Source organism: Microcaecilia unicolor, chromosome 2 (genome assembly GCF_901765095.1).
Source record: "Microcaecilia unicolor chromosome 2, aMicUni1.1, whole genome shotgun sequence".
NCBI classification, from domain to species: domain Eukaryota; kingdom Metazoa; phylum Chordata; class Amphibia; order Gymnophiona; family Siphonopidae; genus Microcaecilia; species Microcaecilia unicolor.
In genome coordinates, this window is record NC_044032.1 from 256,811,215 (window position 1) to 256,829,577 (window position 18,363).

The 18,363-nt window shown below is 45.0% G+C and overlaps 1 protein-coding gene across 4 annotated transcripts in view; it reads right to left on the bottom strand.

Annotated features, from left to right (window-relative positions):
• Positions 1-3,032: 3,032 nt before the first annotated feature.
• The window catches only part of UBA1 (ubiquitin like modifier activating enzyme 1), a 155,118-nt gene continuing 139,787 nt past the window's right edge, over positions 3,033-18,363 (bottom strand). For all 4 annotated transcript variants that reach the window (XM_030193990.1, XM_030193989.1, XM_030193991.1 and 1 more), the window contains 4 exons: positions 8,119-8,310; positions 5,096-5,197; positions 4,475-4,575; positions 3,033-4,299 (listed from right to left, as the gene is read on the bottom strand). In XM_030193990.1, coding sequence (XP_030049850.1) covers positions 4,164-4,299; positions 4,475-4,575; positions 5,096-5,197; positions 8,119-8,310 — 531 coding nt within the window. In that variant the 3' untranslated portion in view covers positions 3,033-4,163. The remainder of the gene's footprint in view (positions 4,300-4,474; positions 4,576-5,095; positions 5,198-8,118; positions 8,311-18,363) is intronic.

Sequence of the window (18,363 nt, forward strand, 5' to 3'; positions counted from 1 at the left end):
CATCTACCATGGGAGCCTTAAAGGAATCCCTATCGTCCTGAGGGAGGGGATAAAGCCTCACCATTGCCTTTGCCACCTTACACGGCAAATCCCATTCCTGACAAATCATCTCCCGGAGATCCTTGTTCATAGGGAAGGATCACGCCTGACGCTGAATGCCCTTCACCAACGGATCCTGGACAGTTTCCCCCAAAGCCTCCTCAGGACCAAACTGAAGGGTGGACGACACCTGATCTATGAGTTCTGACAGCTCATCTTTATGGAAAATCCGCACTACTGAAGGATCCTCTCCAGGAATCCAACAATCCTGCTCCTGAGAGCCGTCAATTCCATCTGACTCCCCCAGATCACTAAGCGCAGCTTCTGCAGCTACAGGAGAAAAACATTGCCTGTCCTCTGACCACTCTAACCGTGGTCTCTCAGCCAAGCAGAAAACAGCCCCCTCTTCCAATTGGGGGGGGGGGGGGGGGGAGGGGGTCCCGATCTCCAGGCCTGATACCGCGTCCAGACAAAATCTGGAGGAAAGCCCACCATTCCTGGACCGTCATTAGGCCCTTTTGTGCCAAAAACGGAGGCCGCAGGCCCAAAAACAGCTGGCTCCACGGGCCGTGTCGGACTCAAGATGGCGGCTGTTCCCGCCGAAACTGTTCCCGCTGACAGCGGCCCTGCCTACGCTCTCGCTGACCCGGAGACTCCCGACACCATCGATCCCTCCGCGGTCAAGTCGGGGGGAGCCACAGCCACTTTTATAGGTGCACCGCAAAGCTACACTGAGCGCCCGGTGCCTCTACCCCTCGCCACAAGCACGCGCGACATCGGAGGAGCTGGGCCGCCATAAACCATGAGGGACGGGAAAAGCTGTTCAGCAAACGCGCCAAACCAAAATCTCACTCACACTGCAAAAGCACTGAAGAAAGCGCTGCTCCCTCGTTCCAGCAAGGAATCTAAACCCCGCTGAAAATAAAGAAATAAATGCCCTTAAAGGCACAGTACTCCAACTCTGGCAGCTGGAAATTGTAAGGCACTCAAGGCTACAATACTGAGAAAGCAGCCGAGGCACAAAGCTGCCAAGCAAAACGAAATAGAATAACTGACCTTAAAGGCACAGTACTCTAATTCTGGCATCTGGAAATTGTAAGGCACTCAAGGCTACAATACTGAGAAAGCAGCCGAGGCACAAAGCTGCCAAGCAAAACGAAATAGAATAACTGACCTTAAAGGCACAGTACTCTAATTCTGGCATCTGGAAATTGTAAGGCACTCAAGGCTACAATACTGAGAAAGCAGCCGAGGCACAAAGCTGGCAAGCAAAATGAAATACAATAACTGACCTTAAAGGCACAGTACTCTAACTCTGGCATCTGGAAATTGTAAGGCACTCAAGGCTACAATACTGAGAAAGCAGCCGAGGCACAAAGCTGCCAAGCAAACAGAAATAGAGAGCAGCACAGGGGGAGGGACCCAAACATAGGTGTAACACCCCAGGGGGAAAAAACTGGGCCCCACCAGACCCAGGGCCCCAAAGCACTTTTTTTTTTTTTTTTTTACACACACGTACAGGGTACTGCAACAGAATAAAGTTTGGAAGGAAAAAATCCTACGACCCAATGACAAACTACCTCACCAGATTATTGGAGACTGCACAGGCTGTCAACTGCTACCTCTGCTGAGACTGAGAAAATACTGGCTAGTGGAGGTTCTGCACAGGTTATATATACAGGCTTCAAAAGCTTAGTGTTTTCTCAGTCTCCCTCTGCTGGTAGGAGGACATAACCCACGCGTCTTGACCGGTCTGGAGGGTCGCTGAGGAAACTATAATTATTAGCAGATAATACTGATCAGCAGTTACATAACCAAGATGGTACACCTTGATAAGACAAAACCAAAGAGCGGAAATGACCAGGCAATGGATCCAGGAAAAACAAGTCTTTGCAGGCATCCATAAACAATGCTATAATCTTGGCTGTTTGACAAACATTCACTGATGAAAAGGAATCTACACAGTCCATGTTTCGGCATATGCTTTTGACAGGAGTCCGTGCAGAGAAACAAGTTTGACAAACAGTGTAATGATGATGGGATCTAAAACCGCAGTGCCTAATAATGTCCACACAGACGCACTGTGGGTTTAGATCCCATCATCATTACACTGTTTGTCAAACTTGTTTTTCTGCACGGACTCCTGTCCAAGGCACACACTGAAACATGGACTGTGTACAGTCCCTTTTCATCGGTGAATGTCAAACAAACAAGATTGTGCCATTGTTTGTGGATGCCTGTTAAAAAATGAACTTTTTCCTAGCTTACAATCTAATTATTCCCTCTTGCTGACTTTGTGGGACTGTCTTTTGTTGGACACCTTGATGAGGCATAGGGAAAAATCAGCATGTCGGTGTTCCTTTTGTGGAAGTAGAATATGGGGAAGGTGTAAAATTTTCCCTATGAGTTGCAGATTTGTTTTACTTACCACCAGGTGGACAAAAGGAAAACAAAATTAAACAGGTCTCTATCTGCCCTTAAAACTAAACTGTAGACATCCTAGCTAGCTACCCTATATGCAGGCAAGGACAATGAGATGTCATTGGTACTGTGATACCACTGGTCCCCACCATTGCTCATTCTAAGTCACACAGTTGTGGGGAATGTAGTTGTACTTTTCCAATTTATTGTATGAAGGGAGGTTGCCAGGACTTCACCTTCTGAGCTTCCTATTCCCCTATCACTACAGAAAGGTTATAAACCTAAGTGATTTAACTAGTAAACTGAATATTAAAAAAAAAAAATTCTGAAGGAGCTGTTATCACTTAAAGGAGATAATATCAAAAAATACTGCTGAGTTTCCTTATTTATATCCTTTCCTGAATGAGAAAAAGTAAGGTATAACCAGTAAACTAACAGACTAATATGAGATAGGACTCACAGAGAAGACACACCCAAATGAATGTCTGAAACTTAAAGGAGGAAGACCCACCTCTGCTCTTGGAGATTATGCCATACAAAAGGAAAAAAAAAATCAGCCAAAACAGCAAAGATCAGGATGCTGGAAACGTTTATTCTTCCGTTATTCAGTGGACTAAGTGCTTCCATTTATTCAAGTTCTGTTTTTTTTTTTCCTTTCATTTTGAAACACAGTATAAAGAAAACACTTGTCTACAAGGTCAGCAGTTGAGATTTCTGTTTTCCTAACAGAGATTCTACATTCCTCTACTCAACTCCCAGGAAACTGGCCTGCATTCTCATATAGGAAAGGCCTCATCACCTTCCCCAATACACTGGAACTAAGGAAAAGAAAACCTCTCCACACACACACAACCAACAAGAAATTGGACATGTGAAATCACTACTGCTGTGAGAGAGTTCTGAGAAAGCACTGTAGTTTTAGGGATGAGGTAATGTTAAGCCAGTTACATAATACAAAAACACATGGGCAAGATCCCCCCCCCCCCACCCCCACCCCCCCACACACTCTACAGCAACAAAGTTTGGGGATTTCAGCAGCAGAAACCTCATACACAAATCTTCTCTGATCCTGTTTTGATTAAAAGCTTGACACCACCAACTCAAGCTCCTGGTGTCCTCCCCATGGCCTGGGGCTTTATAGGAGGGTTCTTTCCAGGCAAAGCCCTCTCTAAAAAGGTACAGTGAAGAGCGAGGCCTCAAAAAAAAAAAAAAAAAAAAAAAAAAAAGAGGATAGGGAGGGGAGGACTAGGACCACCTAGAGACAGTCAAGAACAGTTCATGTCTGACCACAAAGTATGCAGCCCTGTTTCAGAGCAAACCAGTACATAGCTGATGACATCAGTTCCTATGCACTCTAAGCAATTTCATCCATACAAAATGGTTTGAGAACCCTGCGGATGTCATGCTGTAATGCTGGAAATTATAATGATATTTTCAAACTGGCCAAAAAGGAGTGTATAAACAAATCTGAAAACTTTTTAATTACCTATTTGTTCTCTCCCCATGAAGAAACAGAACATTTAGACACCTGGAGCTGTGATGAGATCTAGTTAAATATATATTTTTAAAAAATTACAGCATGTTTTGAATCCCCTTAACCGTGTACAGACAGTGCAAGGTTTGTTCTCTGGTCTCAAGAGTGGCCACTGCATGGCCCTCCCTCTCCTCCTCCAACAGTCCATCCCTGGGATCATACATGGTCCCTAGCGAATGGTGTAGCGCACATAGGGCACCTCCACATCTTCATCATTCTCGTCATTGCAGCAGAGCTCGAAAACCAGCGCTTTGACATGTTTACCAATCTTCTTCTTTGAGACCTTGGTGACAATTTCTGTCATACTGAACAGCAGGCAGTGAAAGGAGAGAGAGAGGGGGGGGGGAACAACACATTACTACATGCACAGAATGAAGGCAAGTGAGATAAAGCACACGTTCAACACAACAAAGGCTTGGGGGATACGTGAAAAGGAGGTATTCCAAACTGCAATTATCGAGAAGAGCAAAAGATACATACGGTTGCTCAAGACGTTCCTTCAGCTTTGCTGCAGGCATGAAGAAGGAATACAGCATGGAGACACCCTGGGACAGCATGGTGATCTCCAGTTTGTGTTCTTTCTAGGAAACAGACAAGCAAAAGACTGAACAGATGCCACAAGCCTTTTACCCACCCCCCCCCCCCCCCCCCCATTCTCCAGATTATATTCTGCCCTTACCACAAACTACCACATAGTTGTCTCACAATGCATGATTTTACAGTGTTTTTTTTTTCAGTTTCTTAGAAATCTGATAGCCAGTGCAAATTCCTGACTGCCACTTTTTGCATACAATTCCTTCTCCTGAAACTTCCATCCCTCTAATAGGACACCATTCTAACTTGAGCTGTTTACCCTGGAGTCTAACACTGTTGTCTAATACTAACCCAAACCTTACACCTCCCCCATGATCAGTAGACACCCAACAGGAAACTATGCCCAGATTGGAATCCGGCACTATCAACCAGGCACAAATTTGCCCCTTAGATTAGTTGTCAGTGACTTCTTCATTTAATTGACACAGATCCCATAGGTTTTCTTAGATCCTTCTTGCCCTGGGGGTTAATTTGCACTTGTAGGAAAATTACCCTTCCCTCCCTCACCTTGAAGTAATCCAGGAACTGTCTGAGAGTCATCTCGTCCCCATTGGCTTGGATCCCTTTCACCTCAAAGCGATCCCAGAGCGTCCATTCATTCTCATAATACTGGAAGACAAAACAGAATATGAGGGCCACATTCTCACTGAAGAAAACCAGACCCTCACCAACGGCAACTCAAACTATAAGCACAGCAGCAACTTCCTATGTATCAGCATATTGAAGGATGTATTAAGAACATAATAGCCACACTGGGACAGACCAGATCCTGCTTCCAGCAGTGGCCAATCCAGGTCACAAATACCTGGCAGAATCCCAAACAGCAGCAAGATTCCATGTTACTGATCCCAGGGCAAGCAGCGGCTTCCCCCATGTCTATTTCCCATGTCCTTGTGCTACACAAAACACCTAGTGCAAGGGTGGGTATTTTTTTTTTTAACATACAGAAGACCACATCAGTGGCTTTTTTTCTGCACAAAGAGCCATCCTTCCACCCTCTACCTCTCAAGCTCTGGCCAAGGAGCAGTGGTTCTCCCCCTGAAGCTCTTGTTGAGCACTGGGGCTAAGAGAGGTTCCGCTCAGATCTCTAGCTCTCTCTACCCCATTTAAGCATCACATATTTGTGGGTTTGTTTATTTCATTTTCCAGAGACTGTATAAACACATACAATTTTTATATTCAATCATTCATTCTTTTACATCTCTCATTCATATGGTGTCTTTCCCATGGTACCTTACAACAACAATGAAGAAAAGTTCAAAGTAAAGTGCCATGCTGGATCAGGAGCTGGCAAACCCATGTATGTGTGTTCCACCACTCGGCATAAAATTTTTTTTCTGTTAATACTGGTGCACAATCTACACTCCCTCCATGTTTCCAACCCCCTGCCACATCAACAGAATTTCAGCAGTAACAATTTAAGTAGTAGGAAGGGAACAGATGAGGCAGAATATGCTCATGGGTTCTGGAAGAGAGCCTAGACTTGTACTCACTTCCTGCTGATTCCACCACTGAGGTAGTGACACATGTGGATAAGGAAAGATCAAAAGCAGCATTTAGAAGATATCATCATAAAGTACAACTGATATGGCTGTTTTTCTGGAGACTGGAAGGCTCCCCTAGCCTCTCTCCTTCCATTAAACTATAGCAAAAGTTTGGATTTTTAAAAATATATTAACCAATTCCTTGCTTTTTCTTGGGCATACTCAAAAGAAACATACAACTATCTCCTGACTACTGAAGCACTCTGCAATTCCTGGCAAGATGGAATTTTTTCTTTGTGGGGGGGGGGGGGGGGGAGTAAACATTCCCTGATGCAAAATGGAAGGATTGACTGTCTTTCCCCAGAAGCTGCAATATTACAATGCTCTGTGAGGAAATTAACTGTTCAGAAGTTAGTGTCCTGTGATAAATTCTGGACCTCTAGAACCTGTCTTATCTCAGGCCTGGTGGTCTCTCACCTCTGAACAGTACCTGGTAGACAGATTGTTACTAGAGCTTCCTTGGGCACTGACTACAGAAAATATTCAATTTGGTAGTGCTTAATCCTTGTTCCTTTTTCCCTGTTGGTGGCTGTTATAGTTTCCTGTGATTTCTTCTTCCTAATGAACTGTTAGCCCTGTATTTGTGACTAACTGCGAATGCCAGCAATCCCCACAGAAACCACCACCACTGAATAGTCTGAAGGGTGAGATACTTGCCCAGAGGCAAGTAGGAACTCAGCTGGTGGGTGAGTGGTTATTGTAGGGGCACATATGTGGCCAAGGGTTTAAAGCAGTGCTTAACAGGAACCTGCAAGGGCTCATAGGCAGGGCTCAACAAATTCAGGATGTTAGGTCATCATGATGCCTAGAAATTGCATGCTGGTACCCCAGATTTCATGCCCCCCCCCCCACCAATTTTTGTTTGTAAAACTGTCTCAAATTATGCATTTCCCTCTCTTACACAACAATTCAGCTCTCTTTAAGCTTGAGCCATGCAGTGTAGGAAGTTTGAGAAGTCTTTGCGATTTGAAACTGAGACCAGCCCTAACTTTCTCTACTGCATGGCTCAAGCTAATACAGAGTGCCGAAATAAAACTAGGGGGAACAGGAAGCATGCCATTTCTTCTGCAAAAAGCCTCCAAGGTGAGGGGAATAGGTGACAGTATCAGAGAAAGACCTGATGAAGCCTGGGGGGCGAGTATGAGCAAGAGGGAGACTGGTGGTAACCCAGGCTATAGTGATATATGAAATAAAGAGGCAACTGCCTCTTTGCTTCACCTATCAAGAGGGCACCGTTGCAAAGCTGACAGAATGCTTTGGAAAGCGAGACTACTGGCTTCTGCCAGTGATTTGCAGAGGCACTCTTTCAGTTTCTTTGCCCACACACAAAATAGGAAGAGTAAGTTTCTAAAAGATCTACTGCTGATCCGAGAGGGGATTCCCCCCTCCCCCAAATCAGAAAAACAAACAAAACAAAAAACAAAACTATGCTGGGGTCAATGGAGGTGTGAAAAAGGAGAAGCTTGAGAGCTATCTGCCATTGTTAGACGATGAAAATTTGTCGAAGTCTGTACTAAGACAGTGTGATAAGCCTGTAAGACCTGGGCGTAAGTCACTGGCAGTGCTATTCCTCCAGCCATGCTGCTCATGTTCCTCCTTCCTGCGAGTAATCACCTCAGACCAGCTTCAAGGTTTGCCAGATTGCCACCAACAGCCAGGGAGCATTAGGAGATGCATAACCATCCATTCTGATAGGGGTGAAAGCCACCCTTGTTCACATTAACATAGATGTGTATTCAATACTAAGCCTATGAACTAAAGTGTCTGCATACTTACCAGGTTGGAGCATTGGCAGGTTAGTAAGCATGCATTAACACACCAAAGGATTCAGAAGAAAACACACTGTTAGCCTTATTTGGCCCACAAGCCATAGTTTGCTTACTTCTGACCTATCAGCAGCGAAGCAAAACAGCAGACAACAGGCTCTAAAAGTCAATCCAAGATGTATGGTATAGAATCAAAGTTCACGTTAACACTGCCTCTCACCTTGTGCCTAGGGGCAGCAATAGGCTCTGAGAAGCCAAAGAAAGGAAGTGCCAAATTCAGAAAGCCATTCTTGTAGGTCTCCAGTTTCTTGTGGCCTTGTACAATCTTGAAGAGTTCCAGACAAACCAGGCCCACGACAGCAGCTGTTGTGGTAGCAATGGCTGGAATAATCTTTCCAGCGATCAGCTTACTCTGAAAATGAAGAGGAGAAATGAAAGGTCTAAAGCTGGGCTAGTCCCCTTTCCTCACCAACAGTATTTTATGCATTATGTGCCCACAGTCTGCAGACCAATATCCATATGAATACCAACCTTGTGATAGACAACAAATTATGTCTATTCTAGTGTGTGTCCGAGTATGTTTATGCCTACTATGTGTCTGTACCACCAACTTAATGGAAATAAATTTAAACAGTTTGCTATGTATTATTTATGTGGTCTGCACATCTGTAGTTGCCTTTATGTGCTTTTGCCCTCTTTTTGCAACTTCTAATTTAGTAGTTTTTAAACATACGTTTTTGCATGCTACACTTCTTCAAAACAAAAAATGCTGTCATTTTTTTTGTCTAGAGAGTTCCTTGTTCAGCTAGCCAATTATTTATTATATATTTTCTTAAAAACTACTTTTTTGTAATCTTTTGCTTGGTTTATCAGTTAATTTGGATCCTGTGGTCTGTTTTTTCAATCATGATTCCAGATGACTACCGTTTTGATGAGAGATGTTTGTACTATGTTGGCAACAATGTTATTTTTTGTCAGCTGTTTACCATATGCTTTTACCATCAGTATATATTTTATGTTCATTTATCTTCTTGTCAATCCATTTTATTTCATTCTTTATTTTTTAATTTTTTTAACTAGACCCTCTGTCTTGAAGATTGTCTTCATCAATAGCTCCCAAGGTATTTGATAACAAGGTTAGTTCCACCACACTTATAATCCACACATTCATTTATTCCACTTCATGCATAATCATTTCAATGAGTCTGCCATTTATTCATCTCTTTCACTCAAATTCATAAATATTTTTAAATATTGTATTATTTTATCCTTTTGATTTTTCAATGCAGATTATTCACCTGTTTCAAATACACTCATATGTTCTGTACTCATGTTTGTGTAAGGTATCAAAATATATATATATATATATATATATTTATTTATTTTTTTAATTATATACACACACCAATTCCTTTATCTTTGAACATCATTTTAAATATATGCGATGTCGTTTTATTACATGTTGTACCTTAATCTATATTTAGCCATTTGTGCAAATTTATTTTTAAATGTTTCTTTATCCAATTTTTAAATGTATTTGATTTTACAATGTTTATTCATTTTGTTATTCATTTTTTAAAACATGTAAGTGTAGTCCAATTAAAAATTTGTTTCAACATGTTTTTAAATATTTAAGAGTATATATATATATATATATATATATATATTAATATAGTGTTTTAATTTATGTTTTTTAAATTCATTTATAGACTCCTGATGTAGGCCTAACGGCCGAAACACAACATTGTGTCGAGTCTTTATACTTTAATAAATATCTTTATTATTATACATCTTCTCAGTCTTTGGAATCCTTGGTCGCCCTCCCACTTTTACTTCATTGAATAAATTTAAACATAACTGGGAAAGCAGTCCAACGAAGACTGCCTGTGAGCATATCTAGAATCCAATTCCACCACAGAAGAATGGCCTAGAGACCACTACCCTGTGAATCTCAAACTGGTCCAGCATGCAATCACATGCAAGTGCCTAGTTCAACTCCCATATTACAATATCTCTAAAAACGTGCAGTCCCGTCTCCCATTTGCTGGAATGGTCTAGTAGGATAAAGAAATTCTGATGCAGTTTCCTCAATGGTCTCAAAGATGACGCAGAGATTGCAGTATTTAAGGATTAAATGGTAACATTAAAATAATCAATCCTATGGTCCAATCAATTTCCTGCTCTCAGGAAATGTCTATAAACAACCACCCATGTAGTCACGAAGAAGTTAAAAACAAGCAAACTTAACACCTCAATTAGATGCTAAGTGATATGCATCAAACTAAAACTTACATAAAACCATACATGCACAAAGCTCCCAGAAAAAGGAGGTGAGGCACAAGAAATACCACTACTAATCATTTCAGATGTATGCAGCACTGTACACTTGAACATGTAAGAGACTGCTATCTAATCAGGACAAACAGAACAAAAAAAAAAGAGAAGTGAATTACTTAAGGTGTGAATGATAAAACAGACATAGGTACTGAACAACTGAATAGGGGTTAGGAGTTAAAAGCAACCTCAAAGAGATGGGTTTTTAGCCTAGATTTGAAGACAGCCAGAGATGGTGTTTGACATACTGACTCAGGAATTCTATTCAAGGCATATGGTGCAGCAAGATAAAAGGAATGGAGTCTAGAGTTGGTAGTAGAGAAAAAGGGTATAGGTAAGAGATTTACCAATGGATAGAGTTCCCTGGAAGGAGTGTAGGGAGAGAAGAGTGGAGAGGTGCTGAGGAACTGCAAAGTGAATGCACTTGTAAATCAAGAGGAGTTTGAACTGTATGAGGAAACAGAGCCAATGAAGTGACTTGAGGAGAGGGCTAATATGAGCATAGCGACACTGGCGGAATATAAGTCATGAAGCAGAATTTTGAACAGATTGACGGGATGAGATAGCTAAGTGGGAGACCTATGAGAAGCAAGTTGCAGTAGTCTAAACAAGAGGTGATAAGTGTGTGGATAAGGGTTTTGGTAGTGTGCTCAGAAAAGAAGGGATGAACTTTTGGTGATATAGAGAAAGAAGGAGAAATTAGGTCTTACCTGCTGATTTACTTTCCTTTAGTCCCTCCGGACCGGCCCAGGATTGGACTGATGGGTTATGCACTCCTTCCAGAAGGTGGAGACTGAGAACTGACTCTATAGAGCCAATAAGAGCCCTGGCCATGTGACCCTAGATTCAGTAATCACCTAACAAAGCAGGAAAAAGAGAAAGACTACCTTCTGTGCCACTGGGAATCTGAGCAGCCACGCAACCACTACAATTAACGTGCTAGAACAGACACAGGAGGCCCGTGTCACACCTGCCCAAACACAACCCGACCTGAGTTGTTTAGCAATCAGCCTTCACCTGTAATCCTTACTTTCTACTACTTTTTTTTTTTTTTTTTTTTTACTGTAAATGCACAGATCAGCTCCATCCTAGAACGCTTATACATAACTAATGATAAACCAATCAAACGTGAACTACCAACCGGTACTATACCCATAAAACATACATAACATAGTAGATGACGGCAGAAAAAGACCTGCACGGTCCATCCAGTCTGCCCAACAAAATAACTCATATGTGCTACTTTTTGTGTATACCCTACTTTGACCGCTCTTCAATGAACACAGGAGGAACCTGGGCTGGTCTGAAGGGACTAAAAGGAAAGCAAATTAGCAGGTAAGACCTAATTTCTCCTTCCTTAGTGTCCCCTGGGACCGGCCCAGGATTGGACTGATGGGAAGTAACAAGCAGTAGACTTAAGGGAGGGACCCCAGCAAGCCAGCCGTGAGAACCCTTTTTGCAAAGGCCGCTTCCTGTCGACACTGCACGTGTAGTCTGTACTGCTTAGAAAAGGAATGTAAAGACGTCCATGTTGCCACTCTACAAACGTCTGCGGGAGCACCCTCTCCGCCCAAGAAGCTGCTTGCCCCCCAGTGGAGTGAGCCTTGCCCTCTTCTGGGACAGATTTTCTGACAAGCAGGTAAGTGGAAGCTATCGTTTCTTTAAGCCGCCTAGAAATAGTGGGCTTCAAAGCCACCAAACCTTTGTAAGAACCTCCAAGAAACACAAAGAGGCGGTCCGAGCACCAGAAGTCCTCCATAGCCTTCAGATAGAACTTCAGAGCCCTCTTAATATCCAATATGCACAACTTCTTCTGGTCTTCCGTACCTGTAGAAGAGTCCAGGGTTGGCAAGACTACCGACTGGGAATGATGACAACGCAAAACCACTTTAAGTACAAAAGCACTGGATGCAAAATTACCCGCTCCTTAGAAAATTCCAAAAAGAGATCTGCAGGAGAAAGCTTGCAACTCTGACACTTGCCTTGCCAAGGCAATGGCTACCAAAAATACTATCTTGAGCGTTAAATCCTTAAGAGAACAGGAAAACAACGGCTCAAAGGGAGGCCCCCATGAGGGTGGACAGAACCAAGTTGAGATCCCAAGTCGGAAAGGGATTCCTAGCTGGAGGATGGAGACCAACCCCCTTCAAAAAAAGGACACACATCTGGATGACTGGCCAGCAACTTACCCTGTACTGGACCCTGAAAACAAGACAATGCTGCAACCTGCACCTTAAGGGAAGCGAGATCCAAGCCTTTATCAAAACTGAGCTGCAGAAAATCCAACATCTCCGTCACTGATGCACGGAAGCGAGAAATGTCACGGTCTGCAAACCATGCCTCGAAAATCTGCCAAGTTCTAACATAATTCAGGGACGTAGACCAATGCCACAACCTAAGCATAGTAGAAATCACCTAACCCCTTTTCAACAAACGAGCCTGTTCAAAAGCCATGCCGTAAGACAAAGTTGAGGTGGGTCTGGATGAGGAATTGGACCCTGTACCAGAAAGTTGTTCTGAACTGTAAGATGAAGAGGAGGGGCGGACAGAAGACATTTGAGGTCTGCGAGTCCAATCCAGAGCCACAAGAATCACCGGACCACCGTGCGCTTCCACCTTTTGAATGAGGCACCCCAAGAGAGGCCACAGAGAAAACGCATAAAGAAGACTGGGAGGCCACATCTGAACCTATCCCTTCTGCCCAAGGGATCTCTTCTGAGACTGAAAAAGCAGGGGACCTTTGCGTTGCGGCTTGTGGTGAAGAGATCCATTAGAGGAAGCCCCCATTGGTCCATGATCAGCTGAAACACCTGCGGAATTAGAGACCATTCCCTGGGTCGAGGGTGTGACGGCTGAGGAAATCTGCCTGCACGTTTCCCGCTCCTGCTACATGAGAGACCAAGATGGTGGTCAGATGACACTCGGCCCAGGCCATGAGCTTCGCAGCTTCCAGCTGCAAAAGTCGACTTCTCGTCCCCCGCTGGCGATTGACATGAACCACTACCTTGGCATTGTCTGACAGAACGCGAACCACTGTGCCTACCAACCAGGGACGAAACACCTCCAAAGCCAGCCATATCACCTTGGTTTCTAACAAGTTGATCGACAGGGCATGCTCCAGGGGTGACCAAAGGCACTGAAGCAAACCTCCCCAAGCAGTGGGTTCCACAGCCCTTGAGGCTGGCATGCGTCGTCACCACTATCCACTAGGGCATATCCAGCGGCATCCCCTTGGTGAGACTGCCCACCCACAGCCACCAGTAGAGACTGCTGCGCTCCCGGGACCTCAGATGCAACCTCATCAGAAGGGAGTCCATCTGGACAGGAGAGAAACATGGAGAGGACTCATGTGCGCCCTGGCCCACGGAACTACTATTGTTGCTGCCATGGAGCCCAGCACTTGCAGATAGTCCAGAGCACAGGGAACATGCTTGCGCAACAGTCCCTGAACCTGAGACTGGAGAACTACAGAGACTGCGAGGGCACCAGACTGCTCTTGGCAAAGCTAACTACCCAACCAAGGGACTGCAAGAACTGGACCACCCCAGTTGTGACCTGTAAACTCTCCTGATATGACTCTGCCCGGAATAGCCAGTCGTCCAAGTATGGATGAACCAAGATGACCTCCTTCCTGAGCGCCGCCGCTACCGCTACCATGACCTCGGTGAATGTGCGAGGAGCCGTGGCCAGACCAAACTGAAGCACTGGAAACTGAAAGTGCTGGCCTAGAATCGCAAACCGAAGGAATATCTGGTGAATAGAGCAGATTGGAATGTGCAGATAAGCCTCTCTCATGTCCAAAGCTGTCAAACTCTAACGACCATGCTCAGACAATCACTGACAAAAGGGTCTACAGCCAAAAACTGGTGACTTTGAGGGCACGATTGACCGCCTTCAGATCTAATATTGGACGGAAGGAACCCTCTTTCTTTGGGACCACAAAGTAAATGGAGTAACGGCCTACCAGACTTCTGAGGAAGGAACTGGGCAAATAGCCTGAAGATCCAAAAGTCTCAATAGTGTGTCCCGGACCACACCAGTCTTGAGGCGAGACCAGCAGGGAGACTCCAGGAAGGCATCTGAAAGAGGCTGCACAAACTCTAAGGCGTACTCTGTCTCGAATAACATTCAACACCCACTGATCGGTAGAAATCTGGGCCCACCCCTGAAGAAACTGACAGCTGAGCTCCCACGGGAATCAGAGGATAGGCCCGCGCACCTTCATTGGGAAGGACGAGAAAGGGTCTGGAAAGAGGTGGGAGTGGAGAACAGCGGATGTGGTCCCTCTTCACAAAAGTGGTGATAGGGAAGAAGCTGGAAACTACAGGCCAGTAAGCCTCACTTCGGTTATTGGAAAAGTAATGGAAGCGATGCTGAAGGAAAGGATAGTGAATTTCCTGGAAGCCAATAAGTTGCAAGATCCAAGACAACAGTTTTACCAAAGGTAAATCGTGCCAAACGAATCTCATTGAATTCTTTGACTGGGTGACCAGAGAACTGAATCATGGACATGCTATAGACATAATCTACTTAGATTTCAGCAAAGCTTTTCACACGGTTCCTCACAGGAGGCTCTTGAATAGACAGGCTGAAGATAGGACCCCAAGTGGTGAACTGGATTAGGAACTGGTTGACAGACGCCAGAGGGTGGTGGTAAATGGAATTCGATCGGATGAGGGAAAGGTGAGAGTGGAGTGCCTCAGGGATCGGTGCTGGGGCCGATTCTGTTCAATATATTTGTGAGTGACATTGCCGAAGGGTTAGAAGGTAAAGTTTGCCTTTTTGCGCACGATACTAAGATTTGTAACAGAGTGGACACCCGGGAGGGAGTGGAAAACATGAAAAAGGATCTGCGGAAGTTAATGAATGGTCTAAGGTTTGGCAATTAAAATTCAATGCGAAGAAATGCAAAGTGATGCACTTAGGGTGTAGAAATCCACGGGAGACGTATGTGCTAGGTGGTGAGAGTCTGATATGTACGGACGGGGAGAGGTATCTTGGGGTGATAGTATCTGAGGATCTGAAGGCGACGAAACACTGACAAGGCGGTGGCCGTAACTAGAAGGTTACTAGGCTATAGAGAGAGGTGTGACCAGCAGAAGAGGTGTTGATGCCCTTGTTTAAGTTGTTGGTGAGGCCCCAACTGGAGTATTGTATTCAGTTTTGGAGGCCATATCTTGTTAAGGATGTAAAAAGAATTGAAGCGGTGCAAAGAAAAGCTACAAAAAAGGTATGGGATTTGCGTTACAAGACGTATGAGTGACTTGCTGATCTGAACATGTATACCCTGGAAGAAAGGAGAAACAGGGGTGATATGATACAGACGTTCAAATATTTGTAAGGTATTAATCCGCAAACGAACCTTTTCCGGAGACGGGAAGGCGGTAGAACTAGAGGACATGAAATGAGATTGAAGGAATTCAAAAATGCGTGGGACAAACAAAGGAATCCCGTTCAGAAAGAATGGATCCTCAGAAGCTTAGCGGAGATGGGGGGGCAGAGCAGACTTCTACGGTCTGTGCCCTGAAAATGGCAGATACAAATAAAGTAGCACATATGAGTTTATCTTGTTGGGCAGACTGAATGGACCGTACAGGTCTTTCTCTGTCGTCATCTACTATGTTACTATGTAGGTGCCTGAGTCCCGTCCCCTACGGCGAGAGCCCTGAAAGGACTGAATCCTCTGAAAATACCTACACCTCTGGGCCTGAGCCCCCCAGCCATACCGAAATTGGTGAAAGTCGCATGCCTGTCCCGACAAAGAACCCCAACCAGCTGACTGAGGCCTATCTTCCAGGAGGCAAGGTACATTTGTATCACCCAAACTACGCACTAACTTATCAAATTCCTCTCCAAACAAAAAAGAACCCCTGAAGGGAAACTTATTCAACTTAGATTTGGAGGTTGCATTCGCCGACCAACTCCGCAACCAAAGGGAGAGGCGGGCTGCAACCCCCAAAGCCATGGATTGAAGCTCTCATTAAATCAAACAAGGCATCCACCAAGAAGGCGGACCCCAACTCAATCTTGGCTACCTTTGCATCTATAGCAGACAAATCATCCAAAGTCCTGTACAAGACTCTTTCGACCCAGCGGAAGTAGGCTCTGGCCACCAAGGAGCCACAGATGGCCACCTGCAAAGCCAAAGAAGAGACGTTGAAACTGTTCTTGAGGAGAGCGGCCAACCGCCAATCCTGGACATCCTGGAGAGCCATGCCACCTTCTACCAGGACCGTATTGGGTTTGGTGACTGCCGAGACCACCGCGTCAACCACCGGCACCTTTAGAAGGGACCTATCAGCATCCGGGACCGGGTATAGTCACACCATGGATCTAGCCAGGGGACATCCTACTGAACCTGAATGATATCCCAAATGTCCTGATGCATAGAAAAGGTTCACCCAGAGGACCCAATACCTTTAACCAGCAAATCCACCTTACGGACCTCAGGTACCAAGGGCTGCTCCTCTTCAAAGTGAAGAGTGGAGGCCACTAAGGAAATGAGTTCTTGAAGATCTTCCTTATGGAAGATCCATACAACCGAGGGATCTTCTCCCAGAGAAAGGGTCTGTACCTCTCTCAGAAAAAACCTGATCCTCTAACAGCCTATCTTCCAGGCCTTCCTCCTCCTCCAGGGAGGGCATCTCCAAATCCGGGTGTGAAGTAAGGTCCTCCTCTTGGTCCCAGGCAACCCTAGCCCTCTTAATAAGAACCAATCGTCTAGACAAGTGATCCCCCCACAGAAGCCACCCCAGCGTCCGACTTTTTAAATAAAAAGGCCTGGTACATCTGGAGGACAAACTCAGGGGGGAAAAACACCCTCCTGCGCCCCTCCAGAATGTACCAGGGACACAGCAGTATTACTGACGCCCGAGAAAAAGCGAAGATACTTACCTGTAGCAGGTATTCTCCGAGGACAGCAAGCTTATTCTTCTCACAAGTGGGTCGGCCCACGAGCCCGCATAATATATAGCAAAACAATTTGCCAGAGTCTTCTGCTGCGCCCACTGCACATGCGCAGAGTGCCCTCCCTCCCATCACGTGACTGTTCAACAGCACAACAAAAAAAGTAGAAAAACAACTCCAAGGGGAGGTTGGCAAGATTGTGAGAATAAGCAGCCTGTTGTCCTCGGAGAATACCTGCTACAGAAGTATCTTCGCTTTCTCCGAGGACAAGCAGGACTCACAGGCTTACCCAAAACAACAAACAGTGGTCAACTGAGCCTCGCAACAGTGAGGACATAACACAAATTAACCTAGGAGGGTGGAGTTGGATTCTAAACCCCAAACAGATTCTGCAACACTGACTGCCCAAACAGACTGTCGTGTTGGGTATCTTCCTCAAGGTAGTAACGAGATGTGAATGTGTGGACTGAAGACCACGCTGAAGCTTTGAAAATCTCTTCAATGGAGATTAAGTGAGCCGGCAACACAGCCATGGCTCTGACATTACGAGCAGTGACATGACCCTCTAGAGTCAGCCCAGCTGGGGCATAAGCGAAGGAAATGCAATCTGCTAGCCAATTGGAAATTGTGCGTTTACCGATGGCGACTCCCTCCTGTTGGGATCAAAAGAAAAACAACTGGGCAGACTGTCTGAAGGGCTTCGTCCGCTCCACGTAAAACGCCAAACACTCTCTTGCAGTCCAAGGTGTGCAAGCTGCTTTCGCCAGGGTGGGCATGAGGACAGGGAAAAAAATGTTGGCAAGACAATTGACTGATTCAGATGGAACTCCGACACCACCTTCGGCAGGAATTTAGGATGCGTGCAGAGGACTACTCTATTGTGATGAAACTTAGTATAAGGTGCATCCACTACTAAGGCTTGAAGCTCACTGACCCTACCAGCTGAAGTAACCACCACCAAGAAAATGACCTTCCAGGTCAACTACTTCAGATGGCAGGAATTCAGTGGTACAAAAGGAGCTTTCATCAGCTGGGTGAGAACAACGTTGAGATCCCATGACACTGGAGAAGGTTTGACAGGGGGCTTTGACAAAAGCAAACCTCTCATGAACCAAACTAAAGGCTGTCCTGAGATAGGCTCACCTTCTACAAGCTAAGCACTAATTGCACTAAGGTGAACCCTTACGGAGTTGGTCTCGAGACCAGACTCTGACAAGTGTAGAAG